Here is an 18,754-nt window from a genome sequence, read left to right as displayed (position 1 = left end):
CAGCAGAGGCGTTGTTATTCACATCATCTTCGTCACTCAGTCCTGAGCATTCCAGCCAGAGTGTGACGAAGCGGTCAGTGAAGTCAGCCACATCCTCGCTTTCTTTTTGCTGACACGCAGATATCTTTTTCCAATCTGTCTTTGGTGGATAATTTTGTTTAAGCCATCGCCAAACCCATTCCCATCGCCCTCCCCTGCCGTTATCCTCACACAATTGTTTAAGTTCTCCGACACGCTTTTCCCCTGTCCTTCTGAGGATCATAGCGGCAGTCAGGGGGGAGATACCATAAGTATCTTTTAATTCCTGAAGCGCACTCCAGGTTCGCTGCATCCCTAATTTTGGGTGCGGTACTTCTCTAGCCCAAATTCAATATCCTCCGGTTTTGGATTTGATCGTATTGGGGGTTCAGGGAAGGTAGGTGCGAGAACGGACCCCCTCGGCGGGGTGCGAGACGGAGTTAGAGTGGCGCTGTCATCAACGGCACCAGCCCCTGCTACATCAAGTCCTTTCCCACTTCGAGTGAGAGTACAGACCTGCGGGCGCCCTCCCTCTAACAGGGGAGACCCTGATCCGTCTTTATCACACTCATACCAAGTGTTATCCCAATCAGACCCCCCTTCTCCATATGGCCACTGAGGGAATTGATCCCAATTATTTTCGTTTCCTGCCTGTTTGTTCCCCTGTGGGAGAGCAGGATATAACTTAGTCGCTGGCTGCAGCACATTAACCAGTGCAGCGTGACCAGGAGTTAATTCCTTCTTTAGTTTCTCATTCTCCTGTACTGCCTCTTTTAGCTTTTTTTCTAGTACCTCTTTTGCCGCAAATAAATTATCTTTCCTCTCATTTAACACTTTTATTTTTTCTGTGAACTCCTTCTCTTTTCTATCCCATTCTGATTTCTCCTTCATGCTAATCTGCCACCTCAGGTGTCGGCCGATCACCAGGGCTGCAGCTAAATCTTTGTTTTTGTTCCAATGTTCATACGCTTTTTTACAGGCATCTTCACCCCAAACTCCTTCTGACAGACTCAGCTTCTTCCTTTATTTCTCTTCCCTTTCAGTCAATTTACACTTTTCCGATATGTAATCAGATACTTCCACCACTTTCTCAAACACCCAATTAGCACACATGTTTGGTTTCTTTAAGATTTACTTTTGTCGTGTGTGAGGTAACAGCTCATTCAGTAGGGGGATGTTTTCACTTGGAAAAACCTGTGCATTACTGCACTCATTCAGCCAAGGGCGTCTGTTACCTCCAGATCTAAATGCCTCTCAGAGACTTTAGAGAGGACTTACACCGCACTGTTCACAGGTAAGAAACGAGACCTCGAAAACCCCCTTTCTTGATCAGTAATTCACCATCCCCAGAACGCCAGCATCGCTGCTTTTGCCCCGGGGTGGACTTACGCACTGAGCTCAATCAGGGCGATTCTCGGGTCTCAACGTCCTTTAAATCCTGCTACTTAATGCTTTGCTCTTTTATTATGAGGTGTGTTTATGTTAGTGTAGTGCGTGTGTATATGTATTTCACAAACAAGGAAAACACCAAAAACATACATACATATATCTCTTCTACTCCTGTTTCCTTTAAAACAAAAAAAAAAAAACACGCCACTCCAATCTGTGCACGATCAAGGCGTAGCTAATCTCAGGACCCCGGGCGTAATTAAAGCCCACACCAATCCTGGATTATACGTGCATTTAATGCACCACTCAGCTCCAGAACCCCGGGCGCAATTAAGGCCCACACCGATCCCGAGCCACAGAACTCCGGGTGCAATTAAGACCCACACCAGTCCTGAACTACGTGCATTTAATGCACCACTTGCTCTAGAACCCCGGGCGCAATTAAGGCCCACACCGATTCAGAGCCTCAGAACTCCGGGTGCAATTAAGACCCAAACCAGTTCTGACCTTCAGAACTCCGGGTGCAATTAAGACCCACACCAGTCCTGAACTTCATGGTAAGGGTCCAAAACCCGTTCAAAACTCCACGCGCAATTAAGGCATACACCAGCTTCGAACGCCTGTACACAATACCGCGGAACCCCTGCCAGACCAAATTCTGGGCTTACAGCAAACAACCCATTACATACACCGGGTGTCTTCCCCGGGCCAGAGGAATTCAGAAACTCACGTTTACTCCGTCATCTCGGGCGATTCTCGCAGGGAGCAGAGATTTCCCAATCGGTCAGAGAGAGTCGGGACTTTTAAATAAAAGAGGAGTCCTTACCTCTTAGTTATGTGCGCGCTGACCGTCTCTCCTGCCGATGGGAAGTTCTGCGCCTTCTGGAGCATCCGCCGACTACGCCAAATTTGTTGTAACAGAAGAAATAAGGTTCTTGATCCCGAGATGAAGTGAAACAGATGAGTTTATTGCATGCAAGGAACAATAAAGCCGAAGTCTTGTTTCCCGCAAGAAACAACAAAACCGAAGTATTGTTCCCCGTATTGTTACAAACTTTTGGGTTATATACAGTTTTCTTCTCCGTTTCTGACGTCACTCGGTCTGATGGTAACGAGGGGGGTTCATGGTATTTGGCCAGTTTATGATGTTCTGGGCAAATGGTCAGTTTAACATTACACCCAGGGGGGTTCCTAGCTGGCATCTGCAATCCTTATCAGTTAACCCCCTTTCCTGCCATAAACCCCTGCTTGTGACTTGGAAGTCTAAACCCCCTACAGAAAGGATTAAATTCAAACCCCCGTCTTCACATCTTTTTTCACGTCCCAGGATGGATTCCTTGTTGATGGACTCTCGGACTGTGCTTTGACCTGCCCTTGGACCCGTTTGGATTTGGATGGTTTTGTCTTCCCCGTACACTGTCTCACGGACTGTCACTATTATTTTGTGCACTATTAAACCCCTGTGTGTTCCCTTTTACCACACCTCCTGTTTTCTCCACCTCTTCCCGCATCGCATAGGGTCTTCTATAAGATCTGACACGGATTTCAGTCAGTGTTCATGACAATTAGATCCTTTAGCACTGAGCTTAAACATAAATGTACCTTGTAAACTACTTACTACATGTGATGTCACTGAAGGAGGAGCTGAGCAGCGGTCTGTGGAGGTGAAGTGAACCCGAGTGCAGGAGGGGAGCAGACTGGAGTGAGGACAGGCAGTGTGGTGTGTGCAGTAAACACACAGGAGTGAGGACAGGCGGTGTGGTGTGTGCAGTAAACACACAGGAGTGAGGACAGGCAGTGTGGTGTGTGCAGTAAACACACAGGAGTGAGGACAGGCGGTGTGGTGTGTGCAGTAAACACACAGGAGGGGGGACAGGCGGTGTGGTGTGTTCAGTAAACACACAGGAGTGAGGACAGGCAGTGTGGTGTGTGCAGTAAACACACAGGAGTGAGGACAGGCGGTGTGGTGTGTGCAGTAAACACACAGGAGTGAGGACAGGCGGTGTGGTGTGTGCAGTAAACACACAGGAGTGGGGACAGGCGGTGTGGTGTGTGCAGTAAACACACAGGAGTGGGGACAGGAGGTGTGGTGTGTGCAGTAAACACACAGGAGTGAGGACAGGCGGTGTGGTGTGTGCAGTAAACACACAGGAGTGAGGACAGGCGGTGTGGTGTGTGCAGTAAACACACAGGAGTGAAGACAGGCAGTGTGGTGTGTGCAGTAAACACACAGGAGTGGGGACAGGCGGCAGTGTGTGCAGTAAACACACAGGAGTGGGGACAGGCAGTGCAGTGTGTGCAGTAAACACACAGGAGTGGGGACAGGCGGTGTGGTGTGTGCAGTAAACACACAGGAGTGGGGACAGGCAGTGTGGTGTGTGCAGTAAACACACAGGATTGAGGACAGGAGGTGTGGTGTGTGCAGTAAACACACAGGAGTGGGGACAGGCGGTGTGGTGTGTGCAGTAAACACACAGGAGTGAGGACAGGTGGTGTGGTGTGTGCAGTAAACACACAGGAGTGGGGACAGGCAGTGTGGTGTGTGCAGTAAACACACAGGAGTGGGGACAGGCGGTGTGGTGTGTGCAGTAAACACACAGGAGTGAGGACAGGCGGTGTGGTGTGTGCAGTAAACACACAGGAGAGGAGAACAGGTGGCGCAGTGTGTGCAGTAAACACACAGGAGTGGGGACAGGCGGTGTGGTGTGTGCAGTAAACACACAGGAGTGGGGACAGGTGGTGTGGTGTGTGCAGTAAACACACAGGAGTGGGGACAGGCGGTGTGGTGTGTGCAGTAAACACACAGGAGTGAGGACAGGCGGTGTGGTGTGTGCAGTAAACACACAGGAGTGAGGACAGGCAGTGTGGTGTGTGCAGTAAACACACAGGAGTGGGGACAGGTGGTGTGGTGTGTGCAGTAAACACACAGGAGTGGGGATAGGCAGGTAGACACAGTCCAGGGTCAGATCCAGGAAACTTGTGAGTGAAGCACCAGGACAATCTGAATCCGAGGTCAAGGTGGCAAACCACTAAGAGCAGAGTATAGAGGAAAATCCCAAAGCTCAGATCAGGATTAAGCAGGGTTGAAGCTAAGTAAACACAGAGGAGTGTAACAGGCACAGGGGTGATCTGGGAACGAGGTGTAGTCAAGACAGGTCAAGAATCCAAGTGGGAACAGGAATTGTAGACCTGAGAGTCCAGAGCACTGTCAGAGCAGACTTTAAATAACCTGAACTACCTGAGGTAAACTGCCCAGATGATCCAGGTCTCCTGTCTGATTGCATATACATGGAAACCAGCACTGACTGGCAGCACAGAACGGACATGTTCGGCTGCCATCGCTCCATCACACTACATTCATCTAGTTTATTCTGAATATGAATCTAATTATTTATTCTGTTTTACAGGGGACTATTTCCCTCCACCCTCACCCTCTGGATGGATGGTGACTCTCTTAATAACAGCAGCTGTTACTGTAGCAGCATCAGTGATTCTGGTGATCCAGTGGAGAAGAATGCACAGTATGTGCTCATTGTAAATATTGCTCATTAAAAAATGTTAATTAAATATTCTGTATTTGTGTGTCTGAATCCCTGTGTTAGAATGGGTTTAAAATCCCACTATATGACAGTGTATGAGCAACACAGGATACCTCCTCTCGATATCAGGGGTGAGTGTACATCATATTTAGAACTGTAGACCCCAGGAGAGTGTCAGTGCAGAAGTCTGTGTCAGTGATACTGACTCTGTCTGTTTCTTACAGAAGAGGAGACACTGTGGGAATCTGAAATATATTATATCAATGCAGTAAATGGTGAGTAGATCAATGTGTTCTCTGGAGGTATTCTGAAGTGTGGTCACATTAAACAATTTCCTGTTTGTTTCTTTGTACTTTGCTCACATTATGGAAAATGTATGTTTTCTCAGCATGACTTAATTTCATCTAAAAATGTACTGAAAGTAATTAGACACTTTTGTCAAACTGCAATTACAAGATGATATTGTTAAACGATTGGCACCTGAAGAAGGCTCCACGGCCGAAACGTTGTGTTCTCTTTCTTCTTTTTTTCAGCATGGAATAAACCTATTACTTGTTCCTTTGCATTGTTAAACGATTATATCAATGTACGGTAATTATTTTTGTTTTATATCAGTGTGCTGGATTGTCTAATCGATACATTATTATTTACAGGAATTCCTGTTGTTCAAGCAGAAATGGGTGAGAACCTCAGAGTGTGTGAACGACAGTGACCCCCACAGTACTGAAGAGTAGAGTACTGGACTGTCCTGTACTGAGATTATTTCAACTGAACTGAACTTGTACTTCCTACAGTAACTCCCACAGGTGTCTCTTGCCGTCTAACACACTCAGACTGTAATGGATTAACACCCTGACCCTGTGAGTTAAAGAAGTGATGTTGTGATTGCAAGGGACTCCAGTGCTGCTCACTCTGTCAGAGAGGTGAGCTCTATTAACACACAGACACAGTACAGGTGAGGGCCAGTGATGTGAACACAGAGACTCCACCTCACTGAGCTGTTAGGTTTCATGTCAACATGTCCCTCGTGTGAGCAATAGGACGGCACAGTGGTCAGTATTGGGTTCAGTTCTGGACCTCTTGTGCTATCCCTCTTGTGGAGTTTGTATGTTCTTCCCATGATTGAGTGGGTTTCCTTCCACAGTCCTAAGTCATGCTGGTATACTGGGTGAACTGGCTTCAGGGAAAACTAGCCCTGTTGTGAGTGTGTCTGTTTCTGTCTGCCCTGCCATGGACTGGGGTCATGTCAGGGGTACCCTGTCTTGTGCCGGCTGTTTGCCTGGTCAGGCTCTTTACTCTCCACTTCCCTGTACTGGACACAGTGGATAGAAATGGGCAGATGGATGTTCTTCCTGTGTCTGTTCTTCATTCTTGTCAATGAGATCATACGCTGCCCCTGAGCTGCTGTGAGGAACAATAGCAACACGAAACAGACATCAGGAGTCACAATTGTAAAGAAATTGAAGTTCAAAGATCCCTCTTTAACACTGACCCCCACAGACACCCTGACAGTTCATACATTTTTTACAGTTATATCAAATGTTCAGACTGACCTGTCAGGTGGGTGTGTATATACATGGTGTGTCAGCCCCCTATCAGTTTCCACAACAGCAGGGGGTTTGTGTGTTACTGTGGCACAGCTTGTGTTGCACAGCTCGAGTACATTTCCAGGCCCAAAATTACCATCACTAATCCTCAGTCTTAAAGCCATCCCTGTCATCCTTACAGAACAGAGTAAGTGATCTTCTGTGAGTGTATGATCAAAGATCCACAAATACAAACACTAATTATATTTTACTGAACAGAATATGATATGATATGAATATGATACTGATCACCGTGAAAGCAGCTATACTGTTAATCATCTGACTGAACAATGAAAAGAATTCTGTAACAATGATGTTTCTATAAATATGAAACAACATTCACTGCTGTGGAAAGCAGACTGTATTTCTTACCTCTCTCAATGGCTCAAGCACCAGACTCCAGGGTGTCCTGTGATGTGTCTGTGTGTCTTATTGCCTTGTGCTGCTCAGTCTTATTGAGTGAGACTCCGGTCTTACAGCCACTGCTGCTCACACTCACTGACACTCTGATCCACACTGCAGTGGAGACTGGGGATCCTGAAATGAACTGACTGCAGACTGTAGGATAAACTCTGCTATAATAACAGGTAAGAAGCAATAAAGGTCTTTAATACAATAAAGATCTTCTCTCTCTCTCTGCAGATGCTGTGAAGCGAGCTCCTATTCCTAAATCACGTATGTACACTTTGTGAAACAGCCCTGACTGTACTGACATCTTACTATCAGTGTGTGACTGTGATTAACAGTGTCTATATCTCTGTGCTCCAGTGCGTGACTGTGATTAACAGTGTCTGTATCTCTGTGTTCCAGTGTGTGTCTGTGATTAACAGTGTATGTATCTCTATGTTCCAGCGTGTGACTGTGATTAACAGTGTCTATATCTCTGTGCTCCAGTGTGTGACTGTGATTAACAGTGTCTGTATCTCTGTGTTCCAGTGTGTGACTGTGATTAACAGTGTCTGTATCTCTGTGTTCCAGCGTGTGACTGTGATTAACAGTGTCTGTATCTCTGTACTCCAGTGTGTGACTGTGATTAACAGTGTCTGTATGTCTGTGTTCCAGTGTGTGACTGGGATTAACAGTGTCTGTGTCTCTGTGTTCCAGTGGTTGACTGTGATTAACAGTGTCTGTATCTCTGTGTTCCAGTGTGTGACTGTGATTAACAGTGTCTGTATCTCTGTGTTCCAGTGTGTGACTGTGATTAACAGTGTCTGTATCTCTGTGTTTCAGAATGGCAGTGGCTGTGCAGTTCTGCAGGTAGGTCTGTTTCCTGTTGAAGATACAGACACAGTACTACTATTGAACACTAATATTAATGAGTATTGATTCCTGGTGAGAAATACACTGATAAAAGAGTAAGGAGAATGAGAATCAGTGTAAAGTGAGATTCACTGCAGGTTCACATCGTGTTCCTGTGGAAAATGTAATCTCCTTTCACAGTGATCATGTTGTCATTCAGCCAGTGGAATCATGTCTGTGCTGGACTGACTGAGCTATAAAATCACCCAACCTTAATCAAAACCATTTTACTATGAAAAGCTCACAGTCTGTAGGAGACTACATGTCATGGGTACAAATCATGAGTCCTACACAGTGGAGCATTTTAATAAACAGAGATGATTAAAATCCGTTATTACAATATTTACCCAACTGATGGTAAGACCACTATTTCACTGCTGACCTCGTGATCCTACATAATAACAGTAATATGTGTCCCAATCACTGTACTGGAGCTTGCAGGGTGATCGACCCCTACTGGCCCCACTAACACCTCTTCCAGCAGCAGCCTCAGCTCTCCCAGGAGTCTCCCCTCCAGGTACTGGCCAGGCTCACACTGCTGGGTCTCAGTGGGCTGCTGGTTGTGAGCTGTTTTCACACTGGTGCTCGATCTCCTTCAGAGATATTAGACATAAAGCCAGCGAACAGCACAGCCTGATAACCCATGCACTGTCTCACTATAAACTATATCTTTACATGACCTTTGCCCTGTTCACCTGTCTGGGGTATAACCCCAGTATTGTCTGTGCTGGACACAGTGTCCCCCAGGACACTACAGCTCAGTACTGACCCTCTCTTTCTTCTGTACAGGTGAAGGCAGCCCCATCCCTGACCTGCGTAAGTCCACTGTGTGTAAAGTCACAGCTCCTGCTGGGCTCCAGGTCTCTCCCTGTCAGTGTGTGTGGAGGACAGAGGGGTATTTAAACTGGGGAACTGGGGCCAGGGAGCTCCCTAAAGGGCAATTCTGTTGGATCAGGAAAGACCTGGACAACACCAACAATGTATCATAAAAATAACACATCACAGAAGTCCATTCTTAAATACTTCTATATTACTAATGTATTTTTTCAATTCTTAGAACATGATCAATAAAGAGGAAGTTTCACATTGGTTTCAGTGTGAATGAAGCTGAGCTCCTGATTTTTAATACTGATACTGTATGTCTGAAGTTCTCTTGTAATTGTAACTTTTAGCCTCTTGAAAGAAACCAGTTCAAGAGAGCATTACTGGTCTCCAGTGAATTTCATTACCTCTGACCCCCTGAATTTTGGTACTTTGAGGTTCATAACGAAAACTGTAGTGACAACTCTGTCTCAATTATGGAGCCCAGTGTGTGACTGTGATTAACAGTGTCTGTATCTCTGTGTTCCAGTGTGTGACTGTGATTAACACTGTCTGTATCTCTGTGTTCCAGTGTGTGTCTGTGATTAACAGTGTCTGTATCTCTGTGTTCCAGTGTGAGTCTGTGATTAACAGTGTCTGTATCTCTGTGTTCCAGTGTGTGTCTGTGATTAACAGTGTCTGTATCTCTGTGTTTCAGAATGGCAGTGGCTGTGCAGTGCTGCAGGTAGGTCTGTCTCTTCTTGATGACAGAGATGCTGTTTTAAGGTTGGAATAAAAGGATGGTATAATGACAGTACTCTTCCCCTGCAGTTTCACAGACACACAGCCTCTTGTGAGAGGCAGCAGTGGGACTCTGGTACAGGGGCTCCTCTGGGGCCTGTAGGCCTCTCTCTTGTCTGAGAAATGGCTGGTTCTCTTCACACGTCAACCAGGCGGATGGGTCAGCAGGAAGAAACATTATAAAATCACCTTTTCTTCTTCTTTTTCCCTCTTTCCTCTGTCTGTGTTAATATTCCATTTTCGGGAGCTGAACCTCTTTAACCCCCAGCTCCTCAAAGGTAATTCCCACCTGGAGTGTTTGTGTCCTGAACATCTTGCAATATCTTGGACAGGATAGAGAGTCCAGGCCTGGCTCAGGGTCTGAATTCAAGGGACCACCTGGACATCAAGTCTGAAACATCAGATGTGTGTATATATATCTTACTCAGTACACACACTAGGAAGAAATATCCGCCCCCAAAAAACACTTTTCATTTCTTCAAAAGTGATTTTTCAAAATGTAGCACATGTAGATGCCTATTTTTCTAGGCCATGTCCAATCTATTTATATTTATATATTTTACACTAAATGGGCTCTTTTTTACAGCCTTTCTATTCTCCAGGAGTAAAAAGAACTGAGAAGAATCTCTTTGATCTTCACTAGATTAACCGGCAGACAAAGGGAGAGTATTAAGTATTAATAGTTTACACTGAAGTATGAAGTATGAGGAGAGTATTAAGTCAGTATTCATTAGTCATGCGAATAAAGCTTCTTGAATCGATTAAAACCCCCATTCGCTCTGGGCATGTATAAGCCCCGCCCCCGTCTCTCAGTGGTCAGAGCTCACTGATTGACAGCTGCTGTGCCCAATCAGAGAGGCGGACAGTGAGCGCGAGCAGTCTGAAGTCAGTATGAGCGCCTCTGTTTCTCTCCGGGTTTCTGGATGTGTTATTTCTGCTTTAAATTGAACACTTTGGATATTTCTTCGCATTTTCAAAGTAAGTGTTAAGGCTTTATTATATTTCAGCAAGGTTTTGCTTTTTCCATTATATTTTTTTCTGTAAAAACTTGCATTATGCAGTCTTTGAATTCAGCACTTTTTTATTCTGCGTCGTCAGGAAAATGGTCTCAGAAGATGAACGAGCTGCTGAACTGGGATTTGAAATAAACCGGTTTAACAGACAGGCTGTCCAGTTTCTTACAGTGTACAGGTCGTTGTGGTGGGTTGTGAAGTGTTTGAAAGCGAGTGGTCGGGCTGTAGTTTCTCCTGCAGTCCGGTCGGTCCTGTGTTTATTAATAATGTCGTTTAAAAAATAAAGCTTCATCGCTGTGAAAACAAGTGTTTAATGTTTGTATTTAGAGGATATTGGGATCACTCCCATGTGTAACACTAGTGAAACAGTGAAGAAGATGTCGTTTCTCTGGAAGGGAAGAGCAGTCATTAGTAATTGACTGGTGTTTCTCTCTCGGTGTGTTTGGGGACAAAGACATTTCACAGTCTGATGGAGTTGAGTTGGACTGTGATCGGCAGGAGCCTGTTGTGATGTTTGTGTTTTATTCCCCAGCTGCTGTGACTCTGGACCCTGATACAGCTCACTGTGGGCTCAGCCTGTCTGAGGATGGGAAGAGAGTGAGACGGGGACAGAGGAAGAGTCTCTCTGACAATCCTCACAGATTTGATGACTGGCCCTGTGTCAGGAGCAGGGAGGCCTTCACCTCAGGGAGACACTACTGGGAGGTGGAGGTGAATGACTGCTGGATAATAGGAGTGACCAGAGAGTCTGCAGAGAGGAAAGGGGAGTTCAGCTTCTCTCCCCAGCAGGGTTACTGGTGTCTGAGATCTGACTGGTCTGGTTTCTCTGCTCTCACTGACCCTGAGACTGATCTCCCCCTCAGTCTGCAGCCCAGGAAGCTGGGGGTGTGTGTGGATATTGAGGAGAGGAAGGTCTCCTTTTACACAGTGGAGTCCAGAGCTCATGTCTACACTTTCACTGACATGGTCTTCCCTCAGGGGGAGAAGATCTATCCTGTCTTCTGTACTGGGGATCAGTATAAAGACCTTGAGCTGCTGCCTGCTGTCAGTGTGGAGATTAAACCCGTCACTGACTCATGAACACAGGCTGACTCTCTCCCAGCTCTCTGTCCACTGCTCACACTGGGAGACGGGTTTACTGTGAGGTCAGAAATATAGTAGGAATTGTAGATGATGATGTTGTGTCGTGTTTAATTTTTTTATTTACAATAACACATTTATACGGGGAAAAATAACATGTACGAGAGAGGGCGAGATAACTCGCTACCAGCCTGCTGTACTCCTGACTTGTAAATATCTCTGGAAACCCCGCTGTGTTTTTTTCTAATTTTAAGAAATTAAACTTTTAAAAATGAAATCCCGTGTGAGTCTCTCCTGCGCGCGCCGGTGATCGTGAAGCTGCCAGAACGGGGAGGGACCCGCTGACGTCACCACAGCCAGGAGGAACAGGGACTGTGACGCACACAGGAAGTGGCTCAGGGTGGTTATGGGAGTTGTAGTTTATCACCAGCGCTGCGTCTGTGAGCAGCTACAGCCAGTCTAATACCCGGCTCCCTTTAATACAGGGATACATTACTATATTCAGTATTTTATGTTCGTTTGGGGTTTGTTTTTACTGTGGTGGTTTGTGAGAGACGTTTTATTTTATCTCTGATCGTTTTCTAGTCTTTTCTTTATTTTATTTCCCAATAAAGTGTGGTAATGGGCCAGTGAAAGCTCTGCTTTCCTTCATATGAAAAGCCAAGGGCAGTTTTTTTTTCTTCAGAATCAGAAACCTGGGCTCCGTGTCAGTCTTGTCTTCCGTCCTGCCGTTTGGACATTTCATGTGGACGATTCTCTGTCCACAGAGGGACTGTGTCGTGAGAGGTAGTTTTAACACACTCCCTTGTGCGCTGGTTAGTGTGGTGATTGTGAGACGCTCCCTAGAGCAGGCGGGTTAGAAGATGGCGACAGACCTGCTGTTCTAGTAAAAAGTGAAGTTAAACTCATTCCTGGTGTTGTGTTCAGCTGTGTTTAATATATATAAACTAACCCAAAACACGAGAGACTGCACCGGGAGTTTACTGCACTGCTTCGGAAGTTTGTGTATTCAACATCATTATCTGAGGGATTATTTTTGAAACTTTGGAATGTACAGTATATAAATATATTTCATTTCGCTTATTTTAGTTCCTCTGTCCTGAAACAAAACGCGCTACAATTCGTTACTTGTTCAACTTTTGTTTTAATTCTTGCCGTGTCGTAACTCTCAGAACAAACTGACACCAGTCAATTAATCTGTAAATGATCCTGCACCAGTTTTCTAACCGAATTGTATTGTATGTTATTATAATAGAAGGTCCACGTAGAACAACTTGTTTATTAACATTTTTCTTATAATTGACAGTTTATTTATGGAAGGAGCTATTAACTGCCAATTTGAAATTGAAAACTTAAACCAATTTGAGTGTCATCAGACACCAGAGCTCTGATGGTCTAAATCATGTCTTATTATTTCCAGCCATTCCTGTCATCCTCACAGAACTGGGTAAGTGATCTTCTGTGTCTGTGAGATCACAGATCCACCAATACAAACACTAATGAATTATATTTGAGTGCACTGTTGTTTTGCAGTTTACTGTACTCTACTCTAATGAACTATATTATTTTATTTTCATCAGTAATACACACAGGTATTTGATCAGTTGTGAAGATTTACAAAAGCAATAGAAGCTACAGAGAAATAGAGAAATTCCTGTACAACAATGTAAATAAGGAGATCTTACTCAGTTTTGACTCCCTCTCTGTTTGGTCCCAATGCACATTTTCAAAGTTAATATTTTAATGAAAACTTTAGTTTTAGACCACTTGCATGGGTGAAAGAAACTAACTTGCAGCACAAACTATAAAGTAAGAAATGCTGCTTGTATGAATATCAGTCTTCTTTTCTCTGTTCTAATGTGTCAAAGAACATTCACATGTTCTCCACTCTTGTCTGAAGAGTCTCCTTTCAGACTGACAACAGGCCATCAGCCCCCTGTCCTGAGTGAACAGTCTGTATCTTGACACTGTGGGGGTCCTGCCTGTGTCCTGCTGTTACACACAATGTCTGTAGAGCTGGAACAACACAGCTGGTTGTTACAGTACCAGCATCCTGCCACCAGAGGGCATCCAAGCCAATTGCATGTACCTCATCTGCTCTGGGGAGGCGTAGGTTAATCAGACCTCATTAACCCATCACCAGGCCTCCCCTCCAGCCTACTTAAACCCTGATCTGGTGCCACAGTGCTCAGTAGTGGGTTAGACCTTGAGAGCTACATGGCTCTTTCATTGTGATATCTTCCCAAGACTCCCTCTAGGTTTTGGGATTTTTGGCTTGCTTTTTCCACCTCTATTTCTGGATTTTGTCTTGGATTTTTTGGTTTAGAATTCCCTTTTGCTTTTTGTTAGTTTTAAGACCTTGTCCTTGGATTTCACTGTTTACATGTGATCATACCTGTGTCGGGTCCCCTTCTTTGAAAATAGATGCTCAGCAGTGTGACACTGCTCTGACTGCTTGTGTTCAGCCAGCTGGGCCCCTGTCTGTGTCAGACTGATACTGTCTGTGTGTCAGTCTTCCTGGATCAGGCCTGGTGTGGAGATGTGCTCACCATGGTGTGTGACTGGTCATTTCTCACTGTCCAGCTGATGTCCACAGATCAGGCAGTGTGACCACTGAGCAAGACATCACTGTATCTCAGTCAGTGATACTCTTCACTGTGGGTACAGGTCACTTAGACATTGATACTGGTCACTGTGGGTATAGGACACACAGTCAGTGATACTGGTCAGTCAGGCAATGTGAGAGCAGTCAATACAGAAAGTCAAAGACGGCTCACTGCTGTGGACAGCAGACTGTGTTTATTTCTTACCTCTCTCAATGGTTCAAGCACCAGACTCCAGGGTGTCCTGTGATGTGTCTGTGTGTCTTATTGCCTTGTGCTGCTCAGTCCTATTGAGTGAGACTCCAGTCTTACAGCCACTGCTGCTCACACTCACTGACACTCTGATCCACACTGCAGTGGAGACTGGGGATCCTGAAATGAACTGACTGCAGACTGTAGGATAAACTCTGCTATAATAACAGGTAAGAAGCAATAAAGGTCTTTAACATAATAAAGATCTACTCTCTCTGTCTGCAGAAGCTGTGAAGCGAGCTCCTATCCCAAAATCGCGTATGTACACTGCGTGAAACTCTGCTATCTGACAGCACTGACTGTCCTGACATTTTAATACCAGTGTGTGACTGTGATTAACAGTGTCTGTATCTCTGTGTTCCAGTGTGTGACTGTGATTAACAGTGTCTGTGTCTCTGTGTTCCAGTGTGTGACTGTGATTAACACTGTCTGTATCTCTGTGTTCCAGTGTGTGTCTGTGTTTCACAGTGTCTGTATCTGTGTTCCAGTGGGTGACTGTGATTCACAGTGTCTGTATCTCTGTGTTTCAGAATGGCAGTGGCTGTGCAGTGCTGCAGGTAGGTCTGTTTCCTGTTGAAGATACAGACACAGTACAGCTATTGAGCACTAATATTAATGAGTATTGATTCCTGGTGAGAAATGCACTGATAAAAGAGTAAGAAGAATGTGAATCAGTGTAAACTGAGATTCACTGCAGGTTCACATCGTGTTCCTGTGGAAAACCTCATCTCCTTTCACAGTGATCATGTCGTCATTCAGCCAGTGGAATCATGTCTGTGCTGGACTGACTGAGCTATAAAATCACCCAACCTAAATCAAAACCTTTTTACTATGAAAAGCTCACAGTCTGTAGGAGACTACGTGTCATGGGTACAAATCATGAGTCCTACACAGTGGAGCATTTTAATAAACAGAGATAACAAAATCAGTTATTAAAATATTTACACAACTGATGGTAAGAACACTATTTCACTGCTGACCTCATGATCCTACATAATAAGAATAATATGATAATAATATGTGTCCCTGTTCACCTGTCTGGGGTATAACCCCAGTATTGTCTGTGCTGGACACAGTGTCCCCCAGGACACTACAGCTCAGTACTGACCCTCTCTTTCTTCTGTACAGGTGAAGGCAGCCCCATCCCTGACCTGCGTAAGTCCACTGTGTGTAAAGTCACAGCTCCTGCTGGGCTCCAGCTCTCTCCCTGTCAGTGTGTGTGGAGGACAGAGGGGTATTTAATGGTGACGAGGTGTCAATGGGGGATGTGTGACTGTGATTAACAGTGTCTGTATCTGTGTGTCCCAGTGTGTGTCTGTGATTAACAGTGTCTGTATCTCTGTGTCCCAGTGTGTGTCTGTGATTAACAGTGTCTGTATCTCTGTGTTCCAGTGTGTGTCTGTGATTAACAGTGTCTGTATCTCTGTGTTTCAGAATGGCAGTGGCTGTGCAGTGCTGCAGGTAGGTCTGTCTCTTCTTGAGGATAGAGATGCTGTTTTAAGCCCTAGTGTTTGGGGTTATTGAGTTCTTGAGACCAGAAGGTCTCTTTGGTGTGAGATGGTCATTCATGATGTGTAAACAGAAGGAGATGTATTTCAATCCCATGTTTCTGTAACATCCTACAAGTAATCTCAGTGGAGATCAATCAAAGTTTCATGGTGGGAGTTTCTGTCTCTATCCTGTATGTGGCATTACGCGGGGGCATGTCCAGTGTGGAGGCGGAGCCCTGACCCACTGTGGAGGCGGAGCTCTGGTTGAAGGGCGGAGCCTGGCCTCTGTAGTCCAGCTGTCCTGGCTCCTCCAGTCCCAGAGGGGATTGCTCCCCGATAAGGCGTTTTTCTTTGCTTTTTCTTTTTTCCTGTCCCATCACATATCTTCACCAGGGCAGACACACACACACACACACACACACACACACACCTTTTTTTCATACACAAAGATTTGGTTTGGTTTGGCCTTTAGCGCCTCCAGACTGGATCCCACTAAATAGCCTGGCGGTCATGAGACACAGCAGTAAATGTTCTTTTTGACTATTTGTTTATTATTTATTTCTAATTGGTCTCTGCTTACCATCCCCTCACCAGGGCATTGACTTTTTACCAGTGCCTCCACTGTCACATGTGTTTCAGTCTAATGGGCAGTATGATTCTCTCCTGATGAAGGGACTGACAGTGTAGAAAACTCATTTTCCCTGAAGGCCATGTGCTCTGGTCTCTGCTCACTCCTGACTGAGGTTCTACAGGCTGAATGTGGCAGAGCCAGTGACCCTGGATTTGGGAATAACTGTGGAATATCAGGAGGAATCAGGAGCAGAGCCAGTCTCAAAATAACAAGCCATTCAAATCCTGAGGAGAAACACTGTTAAAGGTTGGAATAATCAGAGTACTCTTCCCCTGCAGTTTCACAGACACACAGCCTCTTGTGAGCGGCAGCAGTGGGACTCTGGTACAGGGGCTCCTCTGGGGCCTGTAGGCCTCTCTCTTGTCTGAGAAATGGCTGCTTCTCTTCACATGTCAACCAGGCTGATGGGTCAGCAGGAAGAAACATTATAAAATCACCTTTTCTTCTTCTGTTTCCCTCTTTCCTCTGTCTGTGTTAATAGGATGTTCATACAAACACAGAACAGGCAGGATGTGCTTCTATACAGAGTTCGTTCAGACTGGGGGAATAATAAACATTATCAGGCAGATAAACTTTATTACTAAAGAGATCATGACAGGATTTACCTGTTTTCGAATTTTGGGGAGCTGAACCTCATTAACCCCCAGCCCCTCAAAGGTCATTTCCATCTGGAGTGTTTGTGTCCTGAACATCTTGCAATATCTTGGACAGGATAGAGAGCACAGGTCTGGCTCAGGGTTTGAATTATGATTTTATATATCTTATTCGATACATAAACTAGGAAGAAATATCCCCCCCGAAAAAAACAACAACAAACATTTCATTTCTTCAAAAGTCATTATTTCAGGAAGTAGCACATGTAGTTATTTTTCCAGGCCATGTCCAATATATCTACTACTTTTTTAGCAGTAGTATTGAGCTACAATGATTGAGAGACTATTAATTTTTACAGCCTTTCTATTCTCCAGGAGTAAAAAAATAAGAACTGAGAACAATCTCTTTGATCTTCACTAATCTGACAGGCAGACAAAAGAAAGATAGTATTTATTAAGTATTAAAAGTTCATAAGTATTTATTCAGTATTAAGTATTAAGAGTTTATACTTAAGTATTAAATAAGTGATAATATCAGTCGGCTTTCCACTGTTTTCCAGTCTCATCACTGAACTTAAGGCGCTCTGAGGCCAGAAATGAATTCAGGTGTTTTTATAAATTCATGTAGGTGGCTTTGTCGGTCTTCTAGGCTCCAGGAGTCATAAAATATGAGCTGATAAGAGTCTCTTAGATCTTCACTAGATTGACAGGCAGACAAGCAAAGGGGAGTATTTACTCAGTATTAAGTCTTAAGAGTTAACACTGAAGTATTTAGTATGAGGAGAGTATTAAGTCAGTGTTCATTGCTCATGCGAATAAAGCTCTTGAATTGATTAAAACCCCCATTCGCTGTGAACATGTATAAGCCCCGCCCCCGTCTCTCAGTGGACAGAGCTCACTGATTGACAGCTAGTGTGCCCTATCAGAGAGGCGGACAGTGAGCGCGAGCAGTCTGAAGTCAGTATGAGCGCCTCTGTTTCTCTCGTCTTTCTCTCCGGGTTTCTGGATGTGTTATTTCTGCTTTAAACTGAACACTTTGGATATTTCTTGGCATTTTCAAGTAAGTGTGATGGCTTTCTTATATTTCAGTAAGGCTTTGCTTTTGCCATTATATTTATTTTTTTTCTGTAAAAACGAGCAGTATTCAGTATTTGAATTCAGCACTTTTTTATTCTGCGTCGTCAGGAAAATGGTCTTAGAGAAGATGAACGAGCTGCTGAACTGGGATTTGAAATAAACCGGTTTAACAGACAGGCTGTCCAGTTTCTTACAGTATACAGGTCGTTGTGGTGGGTTGTGAAGTGTTTGAAAGCGAGTGGTCGGGCTGTAGTTTCTCCTGCAGTCCGGTCGGTCCTGTGTTTATTAATAATGTCGTTTAAAAAAATAAAGTTTCATCGCTGTGAAAACAAGTGTTTAATGTTTGTATTTAGAGGATATTGGGATCACTCCCATGTGTAACACCAGTGAAACAGTGAAGAAGATGTCGTTTCTCTGGAAGGGAAGAGCAGTCATTAGTAATTGACTGGTGTTTCTCTCTCGGTGTGTTTGGGGACAAAGACATTTCACAGTCTGATGGAGTTGAGTTGGACTGTGATCGGCAGGAGCCTGTTGTGATGTTTGTGTTTTATTCCCCAGCTGCTGTGACTCTGGACCCTGATA

At 44.7% G+C, this 18,754-nt stretch overlaps 3 protein-coding genes across 4 annotated transcripts in view; 2 read left to right on the top strand and 1 right to left on the bottom strand.

Moving 5' to 3' along the window:
* LOC102682209 (uncharacterized) overlaps positions 1 to 7,782 on the top strand; it is a 131,390-nt gene extending 123,608 nt beyond the window's left edge. The window contains exon 10 of one of the 2 annotated variants that reach the window (XM_069187926.1): positions 7,763 to 7,782. The gene's annotated coding sequence lies outside the window, so the exon portion shown is untranslated. The remainder of the gene's footprint in view (positions 1 to 7,762) is intronic. The other variant, XM_069187927.1, reaches the window with a different exon arrangement.
* Positions 1 to 18,754, bottom strand: part of LOC107076270 (butyrophilin subfamily 2 member A2-like) — a 323,939-nt gene that overhangs the window by 150,625 nt on the left and 154,560 nt on the right. The gene's annotated exons all lie outside the window — the stretch shown is intronic.
* Positions 1 to 18,754, top strand: part of LOC138238061 (butyrophilin subfamily 2 member A2-like) — a 93,767-nt gene that overhangs the window by 11,430 nt on the left and 63,583 nt on the right. Inside the window, exons 6-8 of the mRNA XM_069187913.1 lie at positions 4,815 to 4,928; positions 5,171 to 5,221; positions 5,600 to 5,626. Of these exons, the coding sequence (XP_069044014.1) occupies positions 4,815 to 4,928; positions 5,171 to 5,221; positions 5,600 to 5,626 (192 nt within the window). The remainder of the gene's footprint in view (positions 1 to 4,814; positions 4,929 to 5,170; positions 5,222 to 5,599; positions 5,627 to 18,754) is intronic.

Source organism: Lepisosteus oculatus, chromosome 4 (genome assembly GCF_040954835.1).
Source record: "Lepisosteus oculatus isolate fLepOcu1 chromosome 4, fLepOcu1.hap2, whole genome shotgun sequence".
Lineage (NCBI taxonomy): Eukaryota > Metazoa > Chordata > Actinopteri > Semionotiformes > Lepisosteidae > Lepisosteus > Lepisosteus oculatus.
This window is presented reverse-complemented; position numbering and strand designations above follow the sequence as displayed.